Source organism: Cynoglossus semilaevis, chromosome 6 (genome assembly GCF_000523025.1).
Source record: "Cynoglossus semilaevis isolate Cse_v1.0 chromosome 6, Cse_v1.0, whole genome shotgun sequence".
Classification (NCBI taxonomy): domain Eukaryota; kingdom Metazoa; phylum Chordata; class Actinopteri; order Pleuronectiformes; family Cynoglossidae; genus Cynoglossus; species Cynoglossus semilaevis.
This window is the reverse complement of record NC_024312.1, coordinates 8,475,383-8,501,241: the sequence shown is the minus strand read 5'-3', so window position 1 is coordinate 8,501,241 and position 25,859 is coordinate 8,475,383. Positions and strand designations below refer to the sequence as shown.

The following is a 25,859-nucleotide window of genomic DNA, read 5'->3' as shown; positions in this document are numbered from 1 at the left end:
TTAGTTTATTTTTAACTGTGGTTTAACTGTGAAAGTGAAATTTAATTGGTAGAGTCCTCCTCACTCTGAAGAGGAAGGAGGATAAAGGCCTCTCTGGGTCTGGGTCAGGCCTCTTTGCAGCAGCACACAGCTTGCCTCCTGGATAAGAGGAGCAAACCCCAGTCTCTTTACTTACAGTCCGCTGGTGCGAAAGGTCGACACACACCTGAACCCTGCGTGGCACTGAGGGAACCAGAGGGCCCCAGAAACACACAGGACAGCTGACCCGCCTTGACCCCTCCTTTGCTCTGGGCCCCCTGGGACCTCACAGACAATAAGCTCAGGGACCACTCTCAAGCTCTCTGTTAGTTCACCCTGCCCCTGCCCCCCCAACCTCCCCCATGCAACCCCCAGCACCTCAGCCAGTGAACACTGTACAGTTTCAAAAACACACATCTGCTCACATGTACACCGTGCAATGTACACATAAACAAAGACACACTCAGACATTATACAGGACATCACATGCCTCATGCAAACACAATCTGTCACACCCGGCCATGTAGTGCATCCCTTGCTCTCTCTCTCACCCCTGAGCCTCTCTCCCTGTCTCTCTCTCTCCCTCATTTCCTCCCACTGTCTGCACCATGCAGTGCCCTGAGGATGTTCGCCATTAAACTGGTGAATATCTCCATCTGGTGGACAGTGTCTGCTTCATTGTAACAAGGGGTTGTATGATATAAATGCACTTGTAAGTCAGCGTCACTGCTTTGCCTTTTTAACTGTTGTTTTTAATACAACTCTACAGCAAAGAAACACATGACATGTGGGTATTATAAATTCCGTTTTTTTTTTAATCGGAGCAAATGCTGAATTTAGTCTCAGTGTTAAAAAAAAACACAAAATGCTCATGTGTGAATTACACAGTCTACAGCCACAGATCCAGACTCCCAGGGTCAAAGAGGCGACAGGGTGACTTTATCTTGAATGTCACTTTGTGTTTGGTTGGTTAGACAGTGCCCTCACTTGGATTGGTTTCGCGGATGAAGGCACAGGTGAGGCCCACAGAGGAGCAGCCCCCCCCCACACACACTGCTTTTCCTCTGCTAAAACAGCCCTACATTTTAATATGCAACATCTGTGCCGGGAGAGCCTTCCAAAATGGCTGCTCCTTGGAGGATGACGGTAGAGTCTGCTCAAACTTGGGGTTGGGGCATTTGGTACTGCAAGGTTCTGCACAGATGTTAGCATTCACAATGTCACTCTGTCCTCTGCTTCGCTACCCAGGGAGGTCTATTTTAGGGGAGGTGTGGTGTGTTTTCTTCCTTAGTTCTCTTAGACCACTTTATCTATAACTGTCAATGTAACACTTCTACACAGACCTGGTCACCAGAACTGGGACCGCTGTCTCCGATCACAAAGATATGAAGGAATGTTTCACTAGGTAATTTATCATTTGGTCCAGTACTAATGTGGAGAATTCTGTGGAATTCCGATAAGAGCTTTCAGAGAGAGAGAGATTTGGTTAAAGACACCAAGACAGAGGAACGGCTGAATTCATACATCAGAACATTAGCTCAGTAACAGGGAGCTGTGTTTGTGCTGTGCTTTCACAAAGAACGGAGAATATTTTTTGAGATCAGAGACGCCTGGACCTGAAGGATGCTTGTCAGTTGGATTATTCAACTGATTCTCAAACGAGACTCCAGACAAGGCAGGGAGCGAAAGACCAAACCAAAAGGGAGGAAAAGCAAAAGCAAAGCGAGGGACATGTAGCTGCCCTAATGCATCGCTTACACAAAGATGTTCATATTTAATGCTCATCATTAAGGCAGGGTCTGAGCATGGAAGACGCTTCTGCTATTTTCCCACACCCCTTGAGCCAAGTCCTTGTGACAGCCCTCCACTGCATCCCAGCAAATTATCCGCATGAGCTGCAGCGAACAAAAACAGCCCAGTGCGGGGGAAGTGAGGCCCAGCCTCAGCTCTACTACTGTGATGGGAAGACACGTCACTTTGCATCAGCTCCAGGCCTCCAAACCACATCATCTGCAAGTGAGGAGAACAAGACCACTCCTAAGGGAGAGAACAAATGAAGAAAACAAGGCAGAAATGGATAAAAAGAGATAAGGAGTATTGGTGGAGGGAGGGGAAAAGAAGGAAAGAAGAGGACACGAGGGGAGAGGAGAGGAGGGAAGAGGAGAGAGAAAAGGAGACAAGACAAAAACATAGGAAGCCAGAGAGGAGGAGGGCAGTGGAGAGGCGAAGAGAGGTAAGGAGATGGGGCGAAAAGAGAGGAAAGGAAGGGAGAGACTGGGAGAGGGGAGAATAGAAATGCAGAAATGCAGAAGAAAAGGTTAGAGGAAAGGAGAGAGACAAGGAGTAAAGTGAAGATAGGAGAGAGGAGGGGACAGGAGACAAGAGGAGACCAAGTGTTGTGAAGAATATATATATATATCCACATATACTGTATACATATATACACACGTATACATATGTACATATATACATAGATAGATACATATATATATATTAGTGGAGTACATCTGTTTTAATAACATCTTCTGATGTTTGTGACTATCAGTAACTCCACCTATTTAATAAATTATCATAAAATCACATTCCGTATTTTATTCATTATTACCAAGGAGTCACTATGGAAGTCAACCAAGCTGCATGGTCCCATGGTCCATAAACAGCCCATTTAATTGACTGAGCAGTTTCTGCACTCAGTATTGAGATGAAGCTTAATTAAAATACAGGGGGAAAAAAATCAGCCTGTGTCAGGAGGACCTGGGGGTATTTTAACATACAGTATATAACACTCATAGGAAAATAATGATAAAGCGTTTTCTTATGTAAGTGAAAACTGTTTCACTGTTTCTCTGTGGACGGTCTCAAAACTACACATTTTTTTCTCACGGCAATGGAAGAAAAGTTTCTTTCTTTGTGTGTCTTTCATGCTGTAGTTATAAGACAGCATTAAATTAAGGCACACCAATTGCACTGGTATACACAGATGTCTAAACGTGTATTGCCCATACATTTGACCTTTGACCTCAAATGTTTCTTCAGTAGATTTCTTGACAAAATGTTAATGTAATTTGCATGCTTTTAATTCACTCAGCGTCCCACCTGTTTGTGAAAGGCAGTGACCCTTACAAGTTTCAAGTAATCTAATGGAGATGCAACACAGATGAACAGAGTCAGGGCACTCCCTGCTGGACACCACCAAACCTGCAGGACCTCCAGCACGTTGAGCTCTACCAGATTTAGATGGTTTAGAAAGTACAGTTGCCTGTGGCCTCTTTCTCAAGGATATTTCCCGACGGCCAAGGAGAGCTGAGAAAAATTGAGTTACACCAAAATAAACCTGTCTTCTAAGATGCATGTTCTCTAAGCCTAAATTGGCCTATTTAAAGGCATAACCATGGACAGCCTTTGAATAATATTGACTTGCAAAGTACGCTGAGGTCAAGGACAGGAAGGTAGACCATGCTAGTTGGCACCAGAGTGGTGGAAAGTAAACCAGATACATTTAGGACCGGTGCGGAGCAGAGTCGAAACAAAGCGTGAATGATAGACCTGCTGGTATCAACGTAATGGGCAGGACACGAGAGGAACACCAGAAATGCATTTGTGAGGAGTGGTATGATTTTAAAATGCTAATTATATGTAAAGTAAATTAGCTTTTGTTGTTGGAGTCCATTCAGCGTCATGAATCTATGTGGCGCTATTCTTAGGAGAGATGTGTGCTATAGAAAAAGGACAAGGGATTATAGTGAGCTGCAATCATGACTGTCTATGGTAGTATTTACTGCTAAGGAAGTATTTATTTTGATTTGGGTTTTTTTATTTGACAGAATTTGAATCATTAAAGGGCGACGGTGAGGTAAGAATAACAACAGCATTTTTCCCACCATAATATTTCCTCTGATTGCCACTCTTGTTGTGTAGTAATGCAATATTACTCCTGCTCTGAACTGGTATTGTGAACACACACTGGGTACATGCGGGCTGTCTCTCTGAATCATTGCTCTCATGCTGCAAACCACTCTGTACAGCCGAGCACACTATCCATATTCATGTGATTTTTGCCAGGAGGCATTGGTGCCTTGCTAAAAATAGCATGGTGAGCAAAAGGGTCTCACTCTGTGTATCCTAACATTCATGAGCCCAGTCCCGGTGATTGGTTGTAAACAAGTGTCTATTTGTTGAGAACATATTTCATGCTGTTGAGAAAAACACTTGTAAATAAAGGCTGCGGGGCAAAATAAAGAGATATTAAAGGTGCACAGCAAAAATCAACAGACATCTTTTTTTTTTTCTTTTCTGCTTTTCCTTCATCGTGTACTGCCCCAATAAAAAAACTGACTGATTGGTCAGTTTTCCTGTGTCCAGTGGGTACAGTTTTTCTCTTGGTAATTGTAAATAAATAGATGAGAAAAAGGAACTCAAAGAGCGGGTGACTAAAAGATGCTTTCTAAACTTTTTTTTTGTGTGGCTCTCATATATACATACAAGGGTAAGTCAAAACATTCTATGATGTTATAATTTATTAAAAGAGGTCTGATTAATTTTTCTTTTTAATGTTAGATGCCCCTCAGATATAAGGTTGGTGTAATTTGCATTTTGTTTGATAAGGGTCAAATGACTTTAAAATCGATTTTTGCAAAAATGTATCACTGCTACAATTAAAAGCTTTTTAAACAAGGTTATATCTTGCTTCTTATACAAAAAAGTCTGATTATTTCAGTCATATATTCAACATGCAATTCTGCACTGTTTTTCAATTAACACCAGTAGGGTGTGAATGCGATATCACCAGCAGAGGGCAGCACACAATTAAAATGCTGTGCAGTGCAAAAGGACAATTCAAATTTAAAAAAAATGTGATGTGCGTTTTGACAATATTTTTGACATTATTGTAAGATTAATTAAAACCTAGACACTTTTCTTAGTCTGTAGCATTTGTAGTACTATATAATATTTATGAAAATAATTCCTTAATTTCTTTAAATTAAATTATTTTTTTTTTGCAGGCAGCAGTAACAGTCGGAGTAACATGTGGTCACTCATCAGTACCTACACATCATACAATGCTGCCAAGTTCTTACTTGTAAGTACCAGAACATTCCGTGCTAAATTTATGAGTTTTGCTATTCTGAGCCAAATACGTCACGTTTGACCTAAAGGAAGTGCAGTGATGTGGATGCAGGTCTAAACTAATGGGCTAAAGACGCAGATCATTTCCGTTTTAAAGAAATAAAAAAGGCCACAGTGCCAGAGGCTATGGTTTTACTTTCACACAAACAGGACATGGAAAGTGTGACAAGGTGTCTGAGGGCCAAAGACGATAAGGGAGAGGGCTGTGGGGGTGTGTAAGACCCCGGACCAATCACATACAAGAACGACCAAACATTCATTCATATCATACTGTTCACATGTCCCTGAATTAAGGACAACACTTAATCACAGTGCAATACACTGAAAAAGTGTGGTTTGACTGCCCCACTGTTAAACTTTATTCATGTTTATTTAGTTCATGAAAACAAACACACTGTTAACAATGTCAACTTATAAAACAAAACAAATGGCAAGTTACATGTGGGTCAAACGTTATCTAATCTAAATGTTACACAACAGAAAATGTTTTAAAGATCCATCTCTCACAATATTTATTTTCTTCCAATTCTTGTGTAAGATGGTGGGCTTTATTTGTAGTGGTCTCCCTTGAACTGTTTATGAATAATGACGGTATATGGTGTACACCCATTTGAGAACCACTGGTCTCAGCTGGCATCACCTTTTTTTCTCTTTAATTATAAAACAGTTAAAGTTCATACGTATACTTTCACCTACAGAGTTTATTTATGTTTTATCATCATCATCACAGTGGCAGTGTAGGGGGCGCTACATCACTGCAGATGGACACTACATGCTTTAAATCCCTTTTCTCTTTAAGACCAGTCATGTCTACTTAACTTGTTGGCCTGTAACCATAGCAGCTTCCTTGTAACCATACAATGGTATTTCACCATAATTATATCACCATCAAACAATGCCCATTAAATGTAATTTTACACAATTATCATTATTTTTTGCTCCTACTACATCAAGCTGTCCATTCATGTAACCCAAACCTCTTCATTCCAACCTAAGTCCCAGACAACACACAGATAATCAATCACATGGCCTGGATGTGTACCGCAGTACTGACATGTGGGCTAACACATGACACATCACATGGTGTAAAACATGTGTTGCACTGTCTTTAGAAATGTCATATATGAATGACTCACCTTCAGTTTGAATCACAGGACATGAGGCGTGAGGCTGATTGAATCATATCAACCAATTAAATGGTGGTTTCCATCACAGGCAGAAAGAGAAATTGAGATTGGATTAAATAAAAAAAAAGTCTCAAAAACAGTAGCATTAAACACGTGTTGTACTTTAATGTCAGCTCATTGAGGAAAATGCTGCAGAAGCAAAAAAAAAATCTTTTGGATAAAACAAAAGTGTTGACTAAACAAAAGTCTTGTCTAATTAAGGCAAAAAAAAATGTTAACTTTAGTTATGATTAAGTTTGGCCTGTTTCTGTCACTAAATGTATTACTCTGGTATAATTATTGTTTTTTTTTAAGAAATTAAAGTTCAAAAGCAGAGCAACAATACAGAATGTAAAAATTAAAATTTTTATCAGCTTTTCTTAGGGATCTTTTCTTTTCTTTTTTTACCCATTTTCCATTTAGATTATACAATAACAAATATTCCAGACTCAGATAGGTGTCAGTAAGTATTATGTCTACCTCTTTAAATTTAAGTAACACGATCATTAAACAGCAAAATGTCAGTATTTAAATATTTGGTATTGCAATCACCACCATCTGTTATAGTTTAAATTCTACAACAGTCTATTACTCTTACAGTACAAGCCAAGACAAAGAAGTCCACTCATAACCATAATAAACAAGAATTATCACTCAAATAAGCACAAGCCTTTATGCCAAATTAAAAGCAATAGGTCATAAAATGTGTTGATAAGGCAGTAAAAACAAAAGACAGGCACGACCACAGAAACAACTGTGAGGCTGCCATTCAGTCACATTACTGATTTACCACAGCTTAAAAGCTTCACAAATGATGCGTCATTAAAGGCCACAACAGATAAAGAACTGAGGTAAAATAACACACAACAGCAACAGTGACAGGCTTCAGAGGACACATGGGCAGTTAGCAATAACAAGGTGGTCAAAAACACATTACATCAATGATGTAACTGCCACTTAGCCAAGTACTTAAGTGACCACATGTGACAGTCTGAGGAACATGAAAACAATTTTAAAGACAGAGAGGCGGAGAAGACAAAAAAAAAAAATTACTGAAAATGCATGAAATATAGAATGAATAACACTGAGAAACTTCTACTTCATAATAAAGTACAATATGTATGCACTCATTTACTCAGTCCACACTAATTGGACACAGCTGGCATGAATTACACAAAGGTGGTATTTATTGGGGCACAGCAGGCCTCATCGTGAACACAACACAGGAAGTAAACTTTAAGACAAGAACTGACCATGGAGAGTACACACAACGAAATGAAGTAAACTCACAAGACAATGCAGTTTCTACAAGAGATTCAGTGAGTAACAGCTAAAATGCAACGAACAAAAGCACTAGTTGTAACAGAAATCATGAAAATATTTACAAAAAGGCTAAAGGCTATTATTGTCCTGTTTAAATCGTTAGTGTCTACGTTAAAGCACATGCTTTGGGTCATAAAAGCGCTCATGTGATATTTGTAGTAAAAAAAACCCCACATATCTTAAAATCTGAAGAAAAACGGTTGATACGCAGTAGACACTGTCATAGAAATGTTTGATTTATTAAAAAAATATTTTTTATTTTAATTGACACAATGGCGCTTGGTCAACATAGAACGTTCCGAATTTAATATTTATTTGTAAACACAAATGGAATTGACAGTGCAGAACAATTGTTTGACAACACTGTCAGTGAGCTCAGTGCGGTCAGGAAGTTTGAGTATGAAAACTAACATTATAACCTGTTAAAAATTTTTACTCACAAGACTCCTGCAGTCGTGCTCGTAACTTCGTACTTCCATCATAATCACTTTGTCGCGTTTTTACTTAAGGATTTCTCGCACACTTAAAATGCGCAACTCGTGATTAACTGCTGCCTCGCCACCTGCGTTTGCACCTTTTTAGATAATTGACTGGAATTCGCTGGTGCGTTCAGGATCACCTCATGCTGTCAATGTTACCAATAGTATTAGTTGTTTGTTTTTGTTTTTAAAACAACATTTTGGTGGATGGACCTTAAATTGTTTAACATTATCTGCTTGATACCTTACAAATTAGAACATACTTTTTTGGTGAAAAATGAAACAACACCTTGCATTGTTAATTGAATATATTTGTCAGAAATATGTTTCATTGAATCTGTATTGCTGACGTTTTTCAACTACAATAACATGTCTGGGTTATTTACTAATCTTAAATTATGACAGTATAGCTGCAGGTACGTATGTACTTTTATTTTTGCAAGGTGTTCCATTATGTGCACTTTTATTAAAGTACTTATAGTTATTTAAAGCAGCAAAGTATTAATGCATGGTTTTTAATGCACCTGCCGCTGATATTCCCCTCTATTATGTTAAACAAAGTGTAGTTTGCAGTGTGAATGTTTCACAATGTTTCACAGTGAACCTTTAGTAAACCCTCTGGGCTAATAAAGAATCCTCCCCCCCGCCCCCACTTTGTGTCAACTGGTTGCCAAGCAAACAAATTTAGCAAACAGAGAGCCATCACCTAGCTTCAGTGTTTACTTTTAGGTAATGTGATGGGTTGAGAACCATTTGTTATCTTTAGACAATGATACATTATTATATTTACAGTACTGTAGCATGTGCAATGGTTCTCATCGATCAGATCATATAGCATCGTAAGGAAATGACTTGTCGTGAGCTGAGTCTTTCTGCAGTTGTGAAAGGTGTTTGTAACAACATTCAGGAGGTTAACAAAAGTGTATTCCGATAATTATGTTTTGCAAACATTCACCTTGGCTAACTGGACTGGGCTAACACGAAGCCACATCCTCTTTCAGAAAAGTCTATGCTAACCTTTTTCAGGTAACGTTGAAGCTCTCTTCTTGGCTAATGTTTTAGCTAATGTGGCTGCACTTGTCAGTATTTGCATCCCTACAGTATGAGTTGATTGTGGGCAAACATTTTTTGCTCTTTTTTATGTCTTTGCTTCGTAATTTTCCTTTTTCTGACATGTCTTTGCTCCTCATCCTCATTTTTATTAATATACTTAAAACACAGTATCATTATTTTTCCGATGTCAAGCTCCTGTGTGGTTTGGATGATACAGTGAAGTAAGTGGGACAGTACAACAGACACAGACAGGCCTAGATGTGTCTCACAGTCTCTCCCTCTTTGGGACCCCAGTCAGGCACCAGACTCTACATGGACAGGACAGACAACACATACAGTGCAGGGTAATGACTGTAGCTTTATTAGGTGTTACATGAAAACTTTAAAAGTTAACTTTTTTTTTTTTATTAAAATATCAAGAACAAGTGTGAATGGAAAAGTCAAAGATTTTTTTTTTTAGACCTCACTTTGTCAATCAAAAGTTCAGTGTAATGAATCATTTTAACCTAAATAATGATTTGGTATGCTATTTATAAGGAGTGAGATTTGTAAAAAAAAAAAAAAAAATTATATTTCTACCCTTGAATCTTCACGTATGAATCAAAACCAGCTGTCTTTCTGACAAAACCCATACGTCGCCTCCCACTTTTTCAGAAACACAGAAACGGTGCTGGCCCCTCGGATGTAAGTGGGAGCAAGACTGAAGCTCAGAAGTGTCTGAATCAAACAGACAGGGACGGCCTATCAACTTATGTGTCGAAATAAAAGCATCTCACACATGAAAGGCAGGATCTCCATGGTTCCCCTGGAGCTGGGCCTCGTTGCCATGGGAATGGAAGGTGCTACTGGAAGAGAAAAAAAAAAACACAGATACAGGCGGACAGGAGGAGTTGGTCATCTTTCCATTTCCAGAATATTTGTTGCGTTGAACAGGTGGATTGAGTGTCCTGTGATGGCAGTTTTCCTATAAAAAAGTATAATTATGTACAATCTGTAGATAGTTCCTCAAATATACGGGCATGTCCTGCCACTGTTGAACCAAGAAAAAAGATTTGTGTGTCATGTGTCCATCCTAAAAACCAAACCATCTGTGTATCTTTTAATGCTTCTTTAGATCACGTTTAGCTCTCTTCTGATTGCTCTGATGCAATTAACCAGGCAAACAGCATCTCCCTGCTCCTGATTATATCGCACATCACGGAGTGAGTGGCAAATGAATATGCACCTCTGGTGTGTTCCTGGTGATGAGCTATTATTAGTCCACAGCCACTTAACAGACACACCGTCTGGGTTCCCAGTGGCCAAACATTCACGTTTCTCCCAAGGTGACCACTCTGACCACTAGGCTAAATATGGAGTCTTGGCTCCTCACAAACAGAGCTGAGGTGAAGGAGTTCACGCTGCTCAATCCCTGTAAGTCTCGTTGGATGTGAGGAAGTCCATCCTACACAACGTTTGGTTGTTATGTACCAAACAGGTCACGCTTGGACTCTGCTCCATACGGAGCTGCAGTTGATTGAGGAGGTGGTGTAACAGAGCAGGTGCACATTCTGAGCGATTAGTGTGCTACGTGCAGATGCAGCAGTATCTGCTCCTCACCTTTCCTGTAAACCGGGGATGACTGAAACTGATAACGTTGTGTTGGACGGAGGTCACATGAAGTTGACTTTGTGCCAAAAATAAACGGGATGTTACCAGACCATATAAATAAAAGTGCCATAGAACTTGATAGATCAGTTGCTGAGTGCATACAAGTGGCACAACCTTTTTGTTTTGTTTTGTTGTTTTTTTTTTGTTGTTTTTTTTTTATTTGACAACACTTATTTGTCCCATCCATTTAAATGCAGTGAGTTTGGAGCATCACCAGACATCCATCCACCCACCCCGTGTGGTTCTGTTTAGTTTGTGTGTCTGTTTCAGTCAGATCTGGTTTCATTTGGCATTTGTACGCAACGGGTGTGTGTCCTCACACACACTCATGACGCAGGTGATTTTATTTCAGGGCCAGCTCATTACTTCCACTTATCTGGTACAAAGAAGAGCACGCAGGGCTGCCATGAGCGGCTTTTACCAGTGTCATGTCATGGCGCTAAAAAGAACATTCATTCACAACATCTTCACTGCTATTAGTCACAGGACCGAATAATATTGTACCTGCGTACAAAACATCAGGTGCAGATAAAATGTTTATTTTTTATATTAATGGCCAGTATATAAATATACTTATTTTAACTGAAAACGCAGGGAAACAATTAGGGTTGTCAATCAATGAAAATTTAAAACAAAGGTTTTAAATTGGCTACTGTATGTGAAATGATACACGTCTTTATACTAAAAAATAAGAAAAGAAAAATATGTAAATGTAGAAACTTTAGCCTCAGAGTTGGTTGACCGTAGTTTTTGCTGTGTGTCTTGATTGAAGCTTGTCGACAGTGTGAAACTTTTGTCTTCAGTATTACAATATTAATTAGTCTACAGTCCCTTGCAGTCCATTTTACAGTTGTGACAGAATGTATTTTAAACACAGCTAACTCAGCTAAGCTAAGTGCTTCATTATAACAGAGACATTTTTCCCCAATGTGTGCTAATAACAACACCTGTACATACCGTCTTCCTGTCTTTGTGGTAAGATTATTCCTTTATGCCCAGTTATGATACTTAATGATACCGAATATCTTTATGTTTAGGGTAGAAACATCATTATTGAAGGCCACGGAGAAGTGTGTGAAAAATTGATATGGTATCAGTTTTAAAAACTACCATCTCAAACATGGGAACTAAATTTCTTTTTTCTGTCAAAAGCTGTGTAGACTTTTTTTAAAAAAATATGCAAATTACTCACATCCCAATTTTACTTGGTGTTTATTTATCCAGTAATTGAGTTGTCTCCTGAAAACTGATGTTTTTGTCAGTATTTTGACAATAAAAGAAGAGGGAATAAATTTATTTGATCAACACTGTGAGGGGAAACTCACTTGATAAAGCAGCAGCATAAATGTGTTACCAAAACAAACAAACAAACAAAGAACATAATAAGGATTTGGTCAAAACTAATCAAAACATTTAGAAGATCAGATACACTGGAAATGCTAGTACACTAGTATTTACAAAATAAATTGCAACATGCAAAAAAGTCCAAGCAGATAATAATAAAACAGAATAAGTCCATCTAAATTCATAAAAGGTTATTTTCTAAAATTCAGTTTGACCCAGAGTCTAATTTGCAGTTGAAATTAAAATTGAGATTATGTTTTGGTATTGAAGTTAACAGACTGAAGAACAAAGACACTGTCCTTCAGTTTAATATCATGGTTGTCCAGCTCAGTTGGGTCGTGGCCCGGCTGGTGGCAGACCAACGGCCTTTTCTACACGACTGGGTGGAGAAACAGTATGAGATTAAACCGGGGCACTTCTGTCTTTTGTAATTCTGAATCCAAAACAAATTTCACCCTGTGAACACAGCAGGGCGGAGCAAGGATAAACACTTTAATACAATGGTTTACAGTGACATGTTTAGGGTGTTATGTGTTGGTGGTGGCCACAGAATGAGAGCCTGGTAAAACAAAAAGTGTGATAAGGGAGTGGGTTTGACGCCAACCTTTTACAGCCTGTGAGACCAGAAACGTGGCAGAGGAGGATACGACGTTTTCATCTATGAGGTCAAAGCAAATTATCTTATCACTGTTTTGAGAAATGACGAATAATGACAACAAAAAATACTACATTCAGTTTTCCCAATTACTGTACGTCTAAATGTGGCTGTTGTCAATATCGGCTCACTGCTTTTCTTGACAAAGCCATCCTGCTTAATGAGAGTAACCAGGCAACTGTTTTCAGATACTTGAGATGGAGCCAGTGCACTTCCTCTGTCAGGCATTTATATTCATGGTGTCCATCTCCAGGAGAGACTGATGTTTCCTACAGATTATGGAATCACTAGAAGACATTAGTGGTTGAAACAGAGTACAAACACCCTCCCAGGTTTTTAAACTACACTTCTAATCCTTACTGATGTTCCATTGCATTGAACAGGAAAATGTAGCTAATCAGTTAACATTAGATCTGAATTCTATTTCTATTTACTTTTACAACAATTGTATTATTTTCTCTAACGTATTTACTCGGTATCATTTGAAAGGAAAATGAATAATACCCAGATGTGTAGAGGCTGCTTTAGCTCCAGTGTGTGTTTTATATACTGTATATGTACATACTGTATACGGAAAGCAGTGAAAGCAGCTCTTTTTTTAGTATAAAGAAGATCTGTCCAAGTAATCCTGTGAGGTGACTCAGTGTAGTTCCTATTTATTATGGGATATTTCACAGCTGAGTCAACACTTCAAAATAAACGCTCTATACAGGATCTGGAAACACACCCTCTATAGGGAGATGTATTGTAATCAAATATAGGTTGTGTAAGACTGGGATTTGTACAGTATAGGATTCCCTTTCAGACTTGTAGTATCTCTTTGTGCCGTATCACTGTAGCACAACATCCTTATTTACATCCGAACAATTGAGACGTGTTTTGGGGTCTTTGTGGCAATGCTGTCTGTTTAGCACAAACTGGATCATGAGGCTAAATGTGTGTGAAGTCTGCTTCCAGCGGCACAATGCAAACTGTAAAATCTTGTAAAAATATTTGCATCATAAAGCCGTCGTCATCGCAGCCTCTGAAAGACAATCCCTGCATGCAGCGGTGCCACACGGTCTATTTATACAGTATTCATGAGCACTTCCCATCTCGTCATTTCACTGCATGTTGTTTTGTTTGTCACTGCTGTACAACCAGTGGTTGTCCCCTCTCAGAGCTTTTCTGAGCCCTGAGGAACCTATTAATCTTTAACTAAGAGCCGTAGTGGCAGCCAGTGCTTTTAAGGCTGAGCTTTATGGCAGCTAGCAGCAGGATACACTTGCCTGGAGTCTACATTTAGAGCTGCCGCCATGCTCACTTGTGCAAACATGTATGTATATTGCATGTGCAGTTTTTTCTCTTTTTAAAAAAACAAAACAAATAATGTTTTAGGTTCAAACTTTGCACAAAGTCTTATTTTTAAAAATCTTTAATTTAATTTATTAACATGTTTGAAAGAAGTTTGGAAATGTGTCATCTATAATACTGCTTTAGAAAAACACGTTGTCTCACCAGTTGATACACATACTTTACTGTCTACAAATCCTCACTACTGCAATATGATATAATAATAATCTTTTCTTTTTTTTTGATAATGGAATGAAGGACAAAACTACTGATTTTTATACAACAATTTTTTTAAAACTTGAGGGCAAGTGTTAGTCACTTAAATAATGAAGATGCTTTTATTTAATACATATAGAAAGAGGCTTTAAAGTACTCAAGTCACCTGCCTTAGAACATTTGATGTGTAAAAATGTACAATCTTCATATAGTGCTGTATATTGCTACTCACCCCCCCTTACCATCATTTTGAAGTTTTGCATCTCTTGAAACATATAAAAGACAAACAACATGGATGTTTTACATAATTTAAGGATTATAAAACTCAATGCAGTCCAAAAGGAAAATAAATATTTGAAATCATAAATAAAAAGCCAAGGAAGTACTTTGGTTCAAATTTGGACGATACTAGACAGAGGCAAATCACAATCACCGAGAAGATAGTCTCTTTTCAGGGTGGACATTTTGTTCACCACTTTAAGTCGAAGGGACTGCTGGCCCAGCTTATCCTCTGAGACTCCATCGAAGAAGAAATCCTCGTTGAAGATCGGATTACGGCTCTTTCTGATTACCGTGCTCCGCTGCTTCTGGACTTTTCCGGGAAGCAGACAAAGACTGACGCTGCAGTTAATAATCTTAGGATCTACAGAGAGAGGATAGAGGCCCTCGGTGCTGATGAGCCGGACACGGAGTCTCTGGTTATCTGCACAGTACTCTGCCGACAGTCTCAGGGGTCCGTCTTTCCCTATGGGCACCTTCTTCTCCTTCCCTACTTTTTGCTCCCTGTGCAAAGTCAAGTCCATTGGGAAGATGGTGGGTGGTGCCAGGGTGTAGGTGCTGGGCAGGCCTTCAATAACCCCCTCTGATACCCTTCTCATCACATTTGGACTGTTGTCCGTGGAGCTGCCCTCATCTGTTGATAAAGAATTATTCCGAGACACCATTGCTTTCCTTAAGTTCCTGGACAACAGCAGTTCATGACTCAGTGCTTTAAAGAGGGAAGACTTGCCGGGGCATCGTGTCAGCAGAGGGGAGCTGAAGGGAGAAGATTCAGTCGAAGACGTCGTGTCACTGTCCAGAGCTGTCTGCCAGCTCATGGTGTAACTTCTTGGGGAAAGTCTGGAGGTGATGGTGTTAAGGCCGAGGGAAGAAGGAGAGGAGGAAGGTGAGGTGGAGGGAGAGACCTTGGAGAACACGCTGGACCGACTTTTGGGCAGCAGCAGGGGTGAGGAGCCAGGGTCGGCATGGAAGAGAGACTCTTTTCTCCTGGTGTGGGGGCTCTCCAGTAAAGTGCAAAAACCGTAACAAGTCTGGGCTTTAGCCAGGTGTGGAAGAGACAGTGCAGCCTGGCTCTGAGGGTCTGCGTTGGTGGTCTCCTCATCACTGCAGCCATCATATGGGCTTTCATCCACACTCTCCACCTGGATGATGTGTGGGTTTCGTTGCTCCTGAGGCGTCACCTCAGTCTCAGGGCTCGTCCTCTCAGATTGAGAGACCCGGGGGGCACAAATGGCTCGCCTGTGCTCCAGATTCTTCATCTCCTGTAGTGATGGGATGGTTGGTGGGATGCAAAACTCTGGGATGTTGTCAGGGGTGATGACGTTTGGACAGAGAAAAATCCTTTTGGGCTTCTCACCAAACATGATGTCACTAATATTTAAGCTAAGTTCTGCTGGTAGAATGGGCAGGTTAGATCTCTCCACTGACAAACGGATCTTCTCCACCACCCACATGGGAAATTAGAAAACACTGCAAAATGAAATAAAAACATGCAATTTAAATACTGAACTGTTTTGGATTTAAATAGTTAAAAGTTTGAAAAGTTTGGTGTTTTTTTTTCTTCTTACCTCTTCAGAAGAAGGGAATAAATCACAGAATTATCCCAAACAGGACGGGCTGATAGCTCCAGGGTGTTGTGGAAAAATCACTGAGGCTCTCCTGACAGCAGATGGAGGTTCTCTCATGTCAAGTGTGGCACATCTGTGGATTTTTGATAGACGCAGGTGGTTTAAATTGAGCAGGAGAGCAGTGAAGCTAACACGCCCCCTGTGCTGCTTAGACAGGATCCTCCTTCCCTCTTCCCTCGGTCACTGGTTCCCATAGAAATATCCCAACCACAACAGAGCTTGGTGGCCCTGCAGCCAGTGGACAGAGAGGACTGAGTAAGATGGGTTCACTCCTTAAACGCTGAAGAATTGATTTCAAACAGGTGCCAAGCTCTCATTTCACATGTTTGTTTTTCCATTCATTTAAGGGTGACCTTGTTCTGTGGTGGCAAACCAGATGATAAGAACGTTCTTATGAAACTTTTTTTAAAAAAGGAACCAGCAGGTGATAACACAAGGTTAATTTTAGGTACAGCTCCCTCAAAAGAACAGACGAAAACTTGAATTCGAATTTTAGGGTCTAAATAACCTTGCAATGTGTGCATTTTTCATGATATGCAATGGTAATTAACAATCTATTTCAATACTTTGGAATCATTTTGTAACACACTTAAAACTGGAAGAGTGTTACAATACTGAAAAAAACAAAACAGGATATTATTTATGTAAGCTCAACAAAATAGCTTAATAAAAAGCTACTGTAAGTTGTAGTAACAAAAACCTCAGCATAAAATATCCCACCATTATTAAATATTTTAACGTTGCTATGCTACCCTCTTGTGTTAGCTCTTGGAATAGTTTTTAAAATAATATATATATATATTATTTTAAAAACATTATTATTTATTAATTATAATGTATATATTACCTTACATTCTCTGACAAAGCAGCTAAACTGATCGTCGTAGTCAATGATGCTTCTATACACTATGGTAACAAATAAACGTCCACGGGACAAAGATCAAGTGGAGCCACTCGGTTAGTGTTTTTCCGACAACTAGAGAACACACCAACGTCACATTATCCTGGGAATGGGGCCAAATGAGCTGTTTCTTGGAAATGTTTTCCAAGATGTTCAGGTTTCATATATGTTTTCCTTACGTTTATTTGGAAAGCCAATGTATTGAATGCACTTTCAAAGAAAACGGAGAAAAGCTAGGTCGATAGTTCATAAAATGTGTACCATTCTTTCACCTTTTTTGTCTTTGTTAGTTATTTTTTTGTTTGTTTGTTTGTTTTGGACGACTACCACATCCTCTAGCAAAACTATTATATGACATGGAGTCTCCAGATCTTTGCACCAGCTGCATGTTTGTGATTTTCTCAGAGTAACTCAACAATATAATTATGAACGAAAAATTGAGAATAATAATGGTCTCGTGAGTACCTTCCCCTTTTTACTGGTGTCAGTCCGGACAACGTTTAGTATTCTTTGCATTTGTTATGCTATGAATTGCACAAATCTATAGTGTGTAGTGGTCTGGCGACTGTAGATGCATATATTTGCCGGTAGATGGCAGTGTACATTTAGAAACCAAGAACTGACGCTTAACTAAAAGGGTGCTGTGATTTAACTATTTTCTCCTAATTGGAATGAAATGTTTGTGTTTTACCTTCGTGATTTGGTTCTATTACTTTACTGCCAAATAAAACTTAACATGGAAAACAGGATCTCAATGACGTCAGACATGTTAGGTCAACCATTCACTGCCGAATCCCAGATTTACAATGTCAAATATACACAGTTAATTACATTACCTTAGATGAACAAGGCCTAAGGCTACTTTCACCCGATAATTTTAATTTAATCGTTTGAGATATCAATAAATCAAATTGAGCCTAAAAGCAATTTGAGAAAAATCATTTCACCCTTTATACCTTACACCTTTTAGTTGATGTCTGCATTTGGTTTAAAATGGATTTAAAATATCCAAGGTGTTTTTCATACCCCTGCCAAGGAGGGGCGCTGTACTGTACCACGCCAGGATAGGATAAAATGGTTACAACAGGAGACCAAAACCAAAGGGAAACCAAAAGGAAAGTCGAAATTGTTGATTGCATAGAGTGGGATGCAACTACATTCAGTTCCTAGACTGTGGCTGTTCCAATATTGGAAACAAATGAGACCTCCCTGAGGCTGGAGGCAAACTGATGTCATGTTTGCGGTCAGGCATTAATACTAACCACCACTACACTGTGCATTCCTTAGGACTACATAGTGAAAATTAAATTAGTAAAATGAGAAAAATGAAAACTAAATAAAAATCACTTGTGCTTTTTCTCTCTAACTATAAACCTGTGAATACCTTTTTGAGTAGAGAATGTAGGATTTAGCAACCTCTAGTGGCGGGGTTATGCAAAGTGCTTTAATATCCAGCATGTCACCTCTGCAGCCCTAGCTTGTTGGGGAATAAAGTACTTTTCAGGCACCTTTCATTGATAAAATATTTAGTTTTTTCTCTCCGACATAATGCAGTGGTTCTTAAACTGTGGTACCAGTACCGTTGATGGTACTTGGGCCCTCTCTTGGTATGCAGGGGGATCTTGCCATCACGAATAGGTGAGTTAATGCAGCAGTTATGTTCTCTTTTGCTCGATTAAGATATCAGTTTCAGTAGAGTTTTGGCTGATAAATAATCAGATGATCGTGGTGAGAATTACAGCCGTTACTGTTGGATTTTAAATTTAGTAACAGTAACTGGAGAGCCAAATGTTTTCAAAACACAGAGTAAAAGGTTTTAGAAAACATACAATCAAGATAATGATGACTGTTCATTGTTCTGTAAATTTAAATAGCAAAGATTGAACTAAATGTCAATCACAGGTGCTGGGTGTTTTAGTAGGACAGGTTGATATCACTGCACACTAGGTAAATACGATGTTTGATTTTCTGGATGTGTAAATAAACACTCCATGACTGCTCTGTGGCCTGGTGCACTTTACTGCACAGCCGTCAGAATAATAATCACTCAAACCCGGGGCCTCAACCTCCGTGTCCGTGTACACAGCGCCAGGTCTTATTTAAAGCAGTACAAGTCTAGTTTATAGCCTTTTTAAATCCTTCCTCCTCCTTCTCCTCCCCCTCCTCCTCCTCCCCACCATCATCATCCTCCTGCTGATTATAATCATGCTGATGTTGTAGGATTATTCTGTGTATATAATTATCATACTGCAAGTGTGAGCCTGACGCTTTTTTTATGCTCACAAATGTGACAGGATTCTTCCCTCTTTTTCCTCTCTCCCATCCCTCTTCACTGTACGATAAACGAGGAGGGGCTTGATGCCGTGGAGGAGGCAGGCAGAGGCAGACAGGCTGAGCTGACCCGCTTTACTGTGTGTCGCCCAGCCTTCATCCAAGTCAGTCCGCATGCATTAAGGAGCGCCGCACATCAGGTAGGATTTCCCCACTTTCTTTCCATTTTAAGACCTATTTGCGTTCCTTTCGAACGCCCTGGATCCCCGCTGCTTCCCCCTGCTCTTGCCGCCGCTGCTGCTGCTGGAGGTGCTCTCCTCCTTCCCTTTAAATCGACTCCCCTATACGAGGAGGAGGAGGAGGCGGACCGAGAGGCTCGGTGTTGGCTGAGCAAGGAGCGCTGGAAGCATTTCACATGATAGACCTTTTCTTACGGTCGCTGTCCAGCCTTCCATCTCCCTATTGTGTTTCCTCCGGATCATGTCTCAGCAGCTGCTGGTGCCGAGCTTATCATCAGCCACTCACGGTCGCTTCCCTCGCCCTGAATGTGTGACTGTGACTGTTTTTGACATTGACAGATAAGAGGTTGAAGGGGGGGAAATGTGAGAGACGGGTTGACCTGTTTATTTAAAATGCATGTCGGATGTTGGTGTTGAAGTGCTTTAAGAGGAGGGCAGTTACTGACTTACCCCCAGCTGGAGCATCAGTGCTGCCCAGCAAAGGAAATGTGCGGTCCACTAACTTGAACTTGACCTGGATGTTGACTTGATCTGCTCAACATCAGGAGCCTATGGCACAGATGATGTGAGGCAGTGATGTTGGAGCGGGGATGTTAGCTTTCATCACCGGTGATTTACGGTGGATGTGTGCACCACATATGCGTGTATGTGGGGTACTTTCATCATGGTCAGTTGAGTTTTTTTTTTTTTTTTTTTTTTTTTGCCTTGTTAGTAGAAAGACGTCCTTCATTTGAAAGATGCCTTCCTGTGTGCAGGCTTTATCTGGAGGAGATCAGGGGCCACACTCACCTGGCTGCAGAGCTGATATTATCTCCAAGCACCAGCAGTGAGGCTGGTGTGCACGTTCACACTACAAGACATGTCTGTTTAAGCCCTACAGGCAGCTGTGCCTACCTCATACACAACAATTACACACACACGGATACACACACCTTTGTGCTACACTTGTGCAGATGCATTTCACAGGCTTCTGCTCCACCACGCTCATTTCCTTCCAGTCTTTCTGTGGATGGTTGTACACGCAGCGCGTTTGTTTGCAGAACAACCGTGTGAGCTCTTGGTGGGTGTCCACTCATTACTCTCTCTGTGACATACTCATTAGCCAATAAAGCTTTTGGCTGCTCTAATATAACCCCCCCCCCCACACTTCCCCTTCCCCCCCCCACCACTGTCCTTCTCCGACCCAAAAGCAGCTGACAATTAAATGTGTGAGGCATCGTCGATGGCGACGGTCAAATCAAGGATACTGTCGGGAGAGTGACATATTTGACTGGAGTGATGTAACCAAAGGTCAGACACAGTCAGCGTTATGTAGAACGCTGTGATCCTGGTCAGCTTTATACAACTAGGCACCACTGACACACTTAATGGCTTAATTCCAACTGGGAGTACCCTACACATACTGAAACTGTACTCCTCGATGGTACTGTAAGGTACCAGTCAGTGCAGCAGGGAGACATGCAGCCCATGCAGATGAAGGCATTTGAAAATGGGTTTCTTTAGTGCATCAAAAACATTCTATTTTAAAATTTAATAATAGATTTTTTTAGTACTACATTATTTATTTTGAGTGAAGAAAATGAGTTCAAGGCTTAATGGGATTGAGGTTCTCCGTTAAAAGTAGAAATCACTTGCTGAAATCAGTCAGCTAGGTGAGATGCTGAGTGCTAATCGACCGATAACATGCACTTTAAGGGGTTATTGACACGTTCTGTTGTGAGGCTTTACAGACATATTTACAGACAGTTTTTACAGACATATTTGGCAATGTGTGTGCTTTTGCAAGATAATGCTAAAATATTCTAGTATTGTAGTAGCACAATTATATATTACATTAAAGCTTGAGAGTTTGGCATTCTGGGAAAAAAGCTTAAGAATTGTTAGAAATATATTGGTTTAACAACACAAAAATTACAACAATATGCGATAGGTGTGTTGAGAAGGTATTCGTTGTAAAATTAAAAGTAAAAATACAATTTCTGTTACTTATTCCAAAAATTACAGACATGACGTAAAAATATTGATTAAAAACGAATTACTTTTACTTATTCCAAAAATTACAGACATAACGTAAAAATATTGATTAAAAACGAATTAAAATAAAACCTAAAAACTTGAGACTAATGTTTAAAATAATACCAAAAATACAATACTGTAACAATATAACACTTTGGATACTTGCTTATCTGAATTAAACGGGCTTGTATCATATACTATATCCTAGTTCTTTCTTAGGTACAAGCTTGTTGCTGTTATCTGAGTAGATCATGTGACCATCCTGTATGGCTTGTACTAAAACAAAAGGGTTTTTTTTTCGTAATCTGTCGATTCACCAAATGTCGTTTGCGGAAGTCACTAAAATCATGCAAAAATAAATAAATAAATAAAAAATAGCATTATTTTATAACCAAAACCCTGTAGATAAAAGCATTCACCGTGAGTCTATTGTGCCCTTTATGGCTCCACACAACATTAGCTCTGAAGAAAAGCACCTGAGCCTTTGTCCTGCTGCATCTTTACAATGCAGACAAAGTAGAAAAGTCTGGAGCGCCAATAGTTGCTGTTTAAAAAGAGATTTATTGAAAAGCCAAATGTCAAAATGAGCCTCCTGTAAAAATAAATAAATAAGAAAAACCATCCCTCACAGACACTTGGTGAGGCTTCATGAAACATAAACAACTGCAGGAATGATGCAAATATATTCTGTCTTGTCATGAGAGACGGGCTCACAGTGAGTGCTTATTAACTGTATTTGTTCTCCGTGCGTACGGATGGACACAGTGTTCGCAGAAATAGGTGCAGATAGCGTTGTTATTTCTACATTGTATTGTGTGAAAAATACCGACGCCGTGTGAATCTGAACTCTTATCAACTATACCTGCGCTCCCACAATATAAGCCCTCAGCTTGCCCTCGGGTTTTGTATAGTTTTCCACCACAGTTCACAGATTAATTCAGATTTCAAACTTCCAATACCGCAAGCTCCAATGCAGCATTCCTCCCCTTATGGCAACCAATGATGAAAGTTCACCTTTCCATCAAACACAACAAAAGATTGTGTTCCTGGGGCCCCAGGGTTCTGGAAAACAACATTGCTGCTCTTCTCTGTGGCTAAAGAAATCAGAAAAGTTTTTTAAGTTTTTCCCTATTTTCCCTGTTCCTCTTCTTCTTTTTTTGACCTCTCGGCGACATCTATGAAATATTAAATAGTGCAGGTTCACATTGCAGTGGTAATTAAAGTCTAGCTCTCTCTAAACGCTGCCTATTACCTACTCATTGCCATCTACTGAAGAGGCCATTACCACAGTGGGTTTATATTAATGGAAAGCTATTAGGGTTATCTCTGCTACAACAACTTTGGTTCACACTTTGAGCCTGGCACCTAATTTGCCAGCACTCACTCATTTCCAACGGACACACGTTTCCCTTGCTCTGATACGTAGCTTGGTGTCTCCAAACCATCTGGAATCGAGGCATAAATACACATCCGGTGAAACAAGGTCATTAATAACAATATCAGTCCTGCGTCCAAGAAAGTCAAAGTCATCTACTTCCAAACAGTTGTTTAGAAAGTGATTTTTCTCTCAGCTGTTGTAGTTACTCTGTCATCAGGGATACGTTCCTGGGCCGGAATTCCCCAGGAAATGTTCAGCTGCAGGGTGGGAACTATCTAAGGGGTTCTTTTGAGTCACTCCAGACTGAGATTGTTCAACCATATTTTAATGCAAGAGTGTGTAGGAGGTGGAAACAAAACACACCCCATGCTGTTACTGCGACTGTGGCTTTTTTTTCTTTTTCCAGTGTTGCATGGATGTAGATGTCCCTGACATTTTCCTCCGTCTGTGCTCTCTCCATGATCAGAGATTCTTTAGGGTCTGGCTGAGGTCCAGAGCTGTTGCTATACGGCAAGAGCTTAATGCATGAGCTGTCTACTATTCTAATGTTATCATCAATCTGAAATCAAACTGCCATCAAAGGTCCTGTATTTCTCTAACATGACTGAGCTTCTGCATGTTTTGCTTCAGATTTAAACTTAAGGATGTAATAATAATAATAATAATAATAAACTTTCTTTTTGTTATAATAAAGACAAAAACACCTGCTGGTCCCCTAGCCCTATTTTATTTCATCCTTGTTGCTTTTGTTTATTGTGGTTTTGTTTTCTGGTCTAAATATTTTGAAAAATATTTAAGTCCAAATCCTCCAGACACATTTTCCCAAGTGAGCTTTAGAATCAGTTAAGAAAAAAAAAAAGAGCCACTGCATATATTTTACATTGGAAAAATCCCACAGCATCCAACAGATTAATGAAACAGAAACATAATGATATTCTAGTTTCAGTTTACTATATAATTTAATTACTCAGTGTGAAACTGGGGTCTGTTTAGTTTACAATGCTGATAAACTTGCAGGAATTGAAGAAAGACACATGAAGATCATCATCGGCAGCTCTGAGTCTCTCTGTTTTTTTTTTTTTTTGTTTGTTTTTACAAATAAATATGGTAAATAAATAATAGTCATACAGTGATTCACCCAGCAGTCTAGGCCTATATCAGAAGAGCAACGTTGTACGTTGTTATACACCTTTAAATTTAAGGAGTGTATCCTCCTCTTGAACCCACACTGGGAAATGGTTCCACAGAACAAGGGCCTTGATAATGGCTCTCCCTCCCGTTTTACTCTTACTGTGACATGCACAAGTAAGCGTGCAGGCTCGGAGCTAAGTGATGTATTTGAATCATAGGTTAATATATTCACTCAACACTTTTCACCACTGAACTTTTTGTGAGATGTTTTGTACACATGATGACTGTGGAGACAGGAATACAAAACTCTTGGTGTATGTTGCTGTTTCTGACAGATGAGGCTGAAACAGTGACTGTGACTGTGCCTGGGATCCAAACTAATGGGCTGTGCCGTCGATGCACAAGCTGATGTAAAAAAGTGGGTCAGTCTGGGAAGATAACGGCAAAAGCAGTAGTTCAGCCTGTGGCACTTTTATCAGTGGGTCAATGATGAGATGCCAGTGTGAGGGTAGAGAAGACAGGTCCGACCTAGTCTTCCTGGTACACAGCGCAAGGTGTCTAATTGAGTCAGTGGCACAAAAAAGATGTGTGCTGTAAGGATCCATTGAATAGGTTTTCGTGACTCTTTGTGTTTATGTTCACAGTGTGTAGCTGTATAATGGCTGTCGAAGGTAATTGCTATTAATTTTAATTTAATTAATTATGATGAATCATAATTAATCAATAACTAAATCAACATCCCTTAAGATGGCATAACATTTTTTTTTCTTCTATATTTTTCTGTATATTGCTGTGACAATGTTTTACACCTGTTTTTACTTGCGGTTAATACAAATATTAAAATAATTATTAATATTGCATTTTGACATTGGTAGAAAGCGTCCAGACAGTCAGTCTACAGCTCCTTGAAAACCATTTGGCCTTTTTTTTTTCTATCATCTGACCTGATGTCCAATCCTCCACAAGCTCATGCTACTGTAGGTTCCCACAGTGTGTGCAAATATCCACATATCAACTGTGTATTGGAGCAAAGATAAGTGGATGGATGCTGGAATTAATGGACCTGCAGTGAGCATCATTCTGCCCACATTGACCTGCAGTGAGCATCATTCTGCCCACGCATTAAAATTTGTCTCTGATTAATCATCCCAAATTACATTATTAGCCCTAATTAATATTTTTATTTTTTTAAGTAACAACATTTATTTATAATATGCTATTTGGTTTTTGATAAGGATCATGACCTCTGCTAGAGGTCAACTGACGACCAGTGGTGACGATCATGTGACACTCAACCTTCTCTTCAAATATATCACATTTTTTCTGTTAAATTTCCAATTATTTTTGACTGAACAATTCTATAAGAATGAATTATTTGAAAAGTAAAATAAATATATGTACATGAAATGTGACATATGTAATGATACAGAGAATTTTAATAATTTGATTAAAGAAGTTGTTTGGATGTTGGCTGCTAGTTAGTGCAAAAACTATGAGTATTATAAAAAATAGCGTGTTACTGTACACATCTGTTTCAATGTATTTGACATATAATCAGACAGATTATACAATGAAAACGCTGTTTGTTTTGCAATGACATCAAATGGGACTAGGGCTCTTTACAGCAGAGGTGCCGTGTGTAAGGGGACGTTC

The 25,859-nt window shown here is 39.5% G+C and overlaps 2 protein-coding genes across 3 annotated transcripts in view; one reads left to right on the top strand and one right to left on the bottom strand.

Moving 5' to 3' along the window:
- Positions 1–7,352: 7,352 nt before the first annotated feature.
- The window catches only part of tln2b (talin 2b), an 85,230-nt gene continuing 66,723 nt past the window's right edge, over positions 7,353–25,859 (top strand). For both annotated transcript variants that reach the window (XM_025056168.1, XM_025056167.1), the window contains exons 1-2: positions 7,353–7,630; positions 19,520–19,642. The gene's annotated coding sequence lies outside the window, so the exon portion shown is untranslated. The remainder of the gene's footprint in view (positions 7,631–19,519; positions 19,643–25,859) is intronic.
- c2cd4a (C2 calcium dependent domain containing 4A) lies at positions 14,703–16,737 on the bottom strand. Its single transcript, XM_008311810.3, has 2 exons — positions 16,211–16,737; positions 14,703–16,112 (listed from the first exon to the last, which is right to left on the bottom strand). The coding sequence occupies exon 2, from the start codon at positions 16,094–16,096 to the stop codon at positions 14,756–14,758; it is 1,341 nt and encodes a 446-aa protein (XP_008310032.1). The 5' UTR covers positions 16,097–16,112; positions 16,211–16,737; the 3' UTR covers positions 14,703–14,755.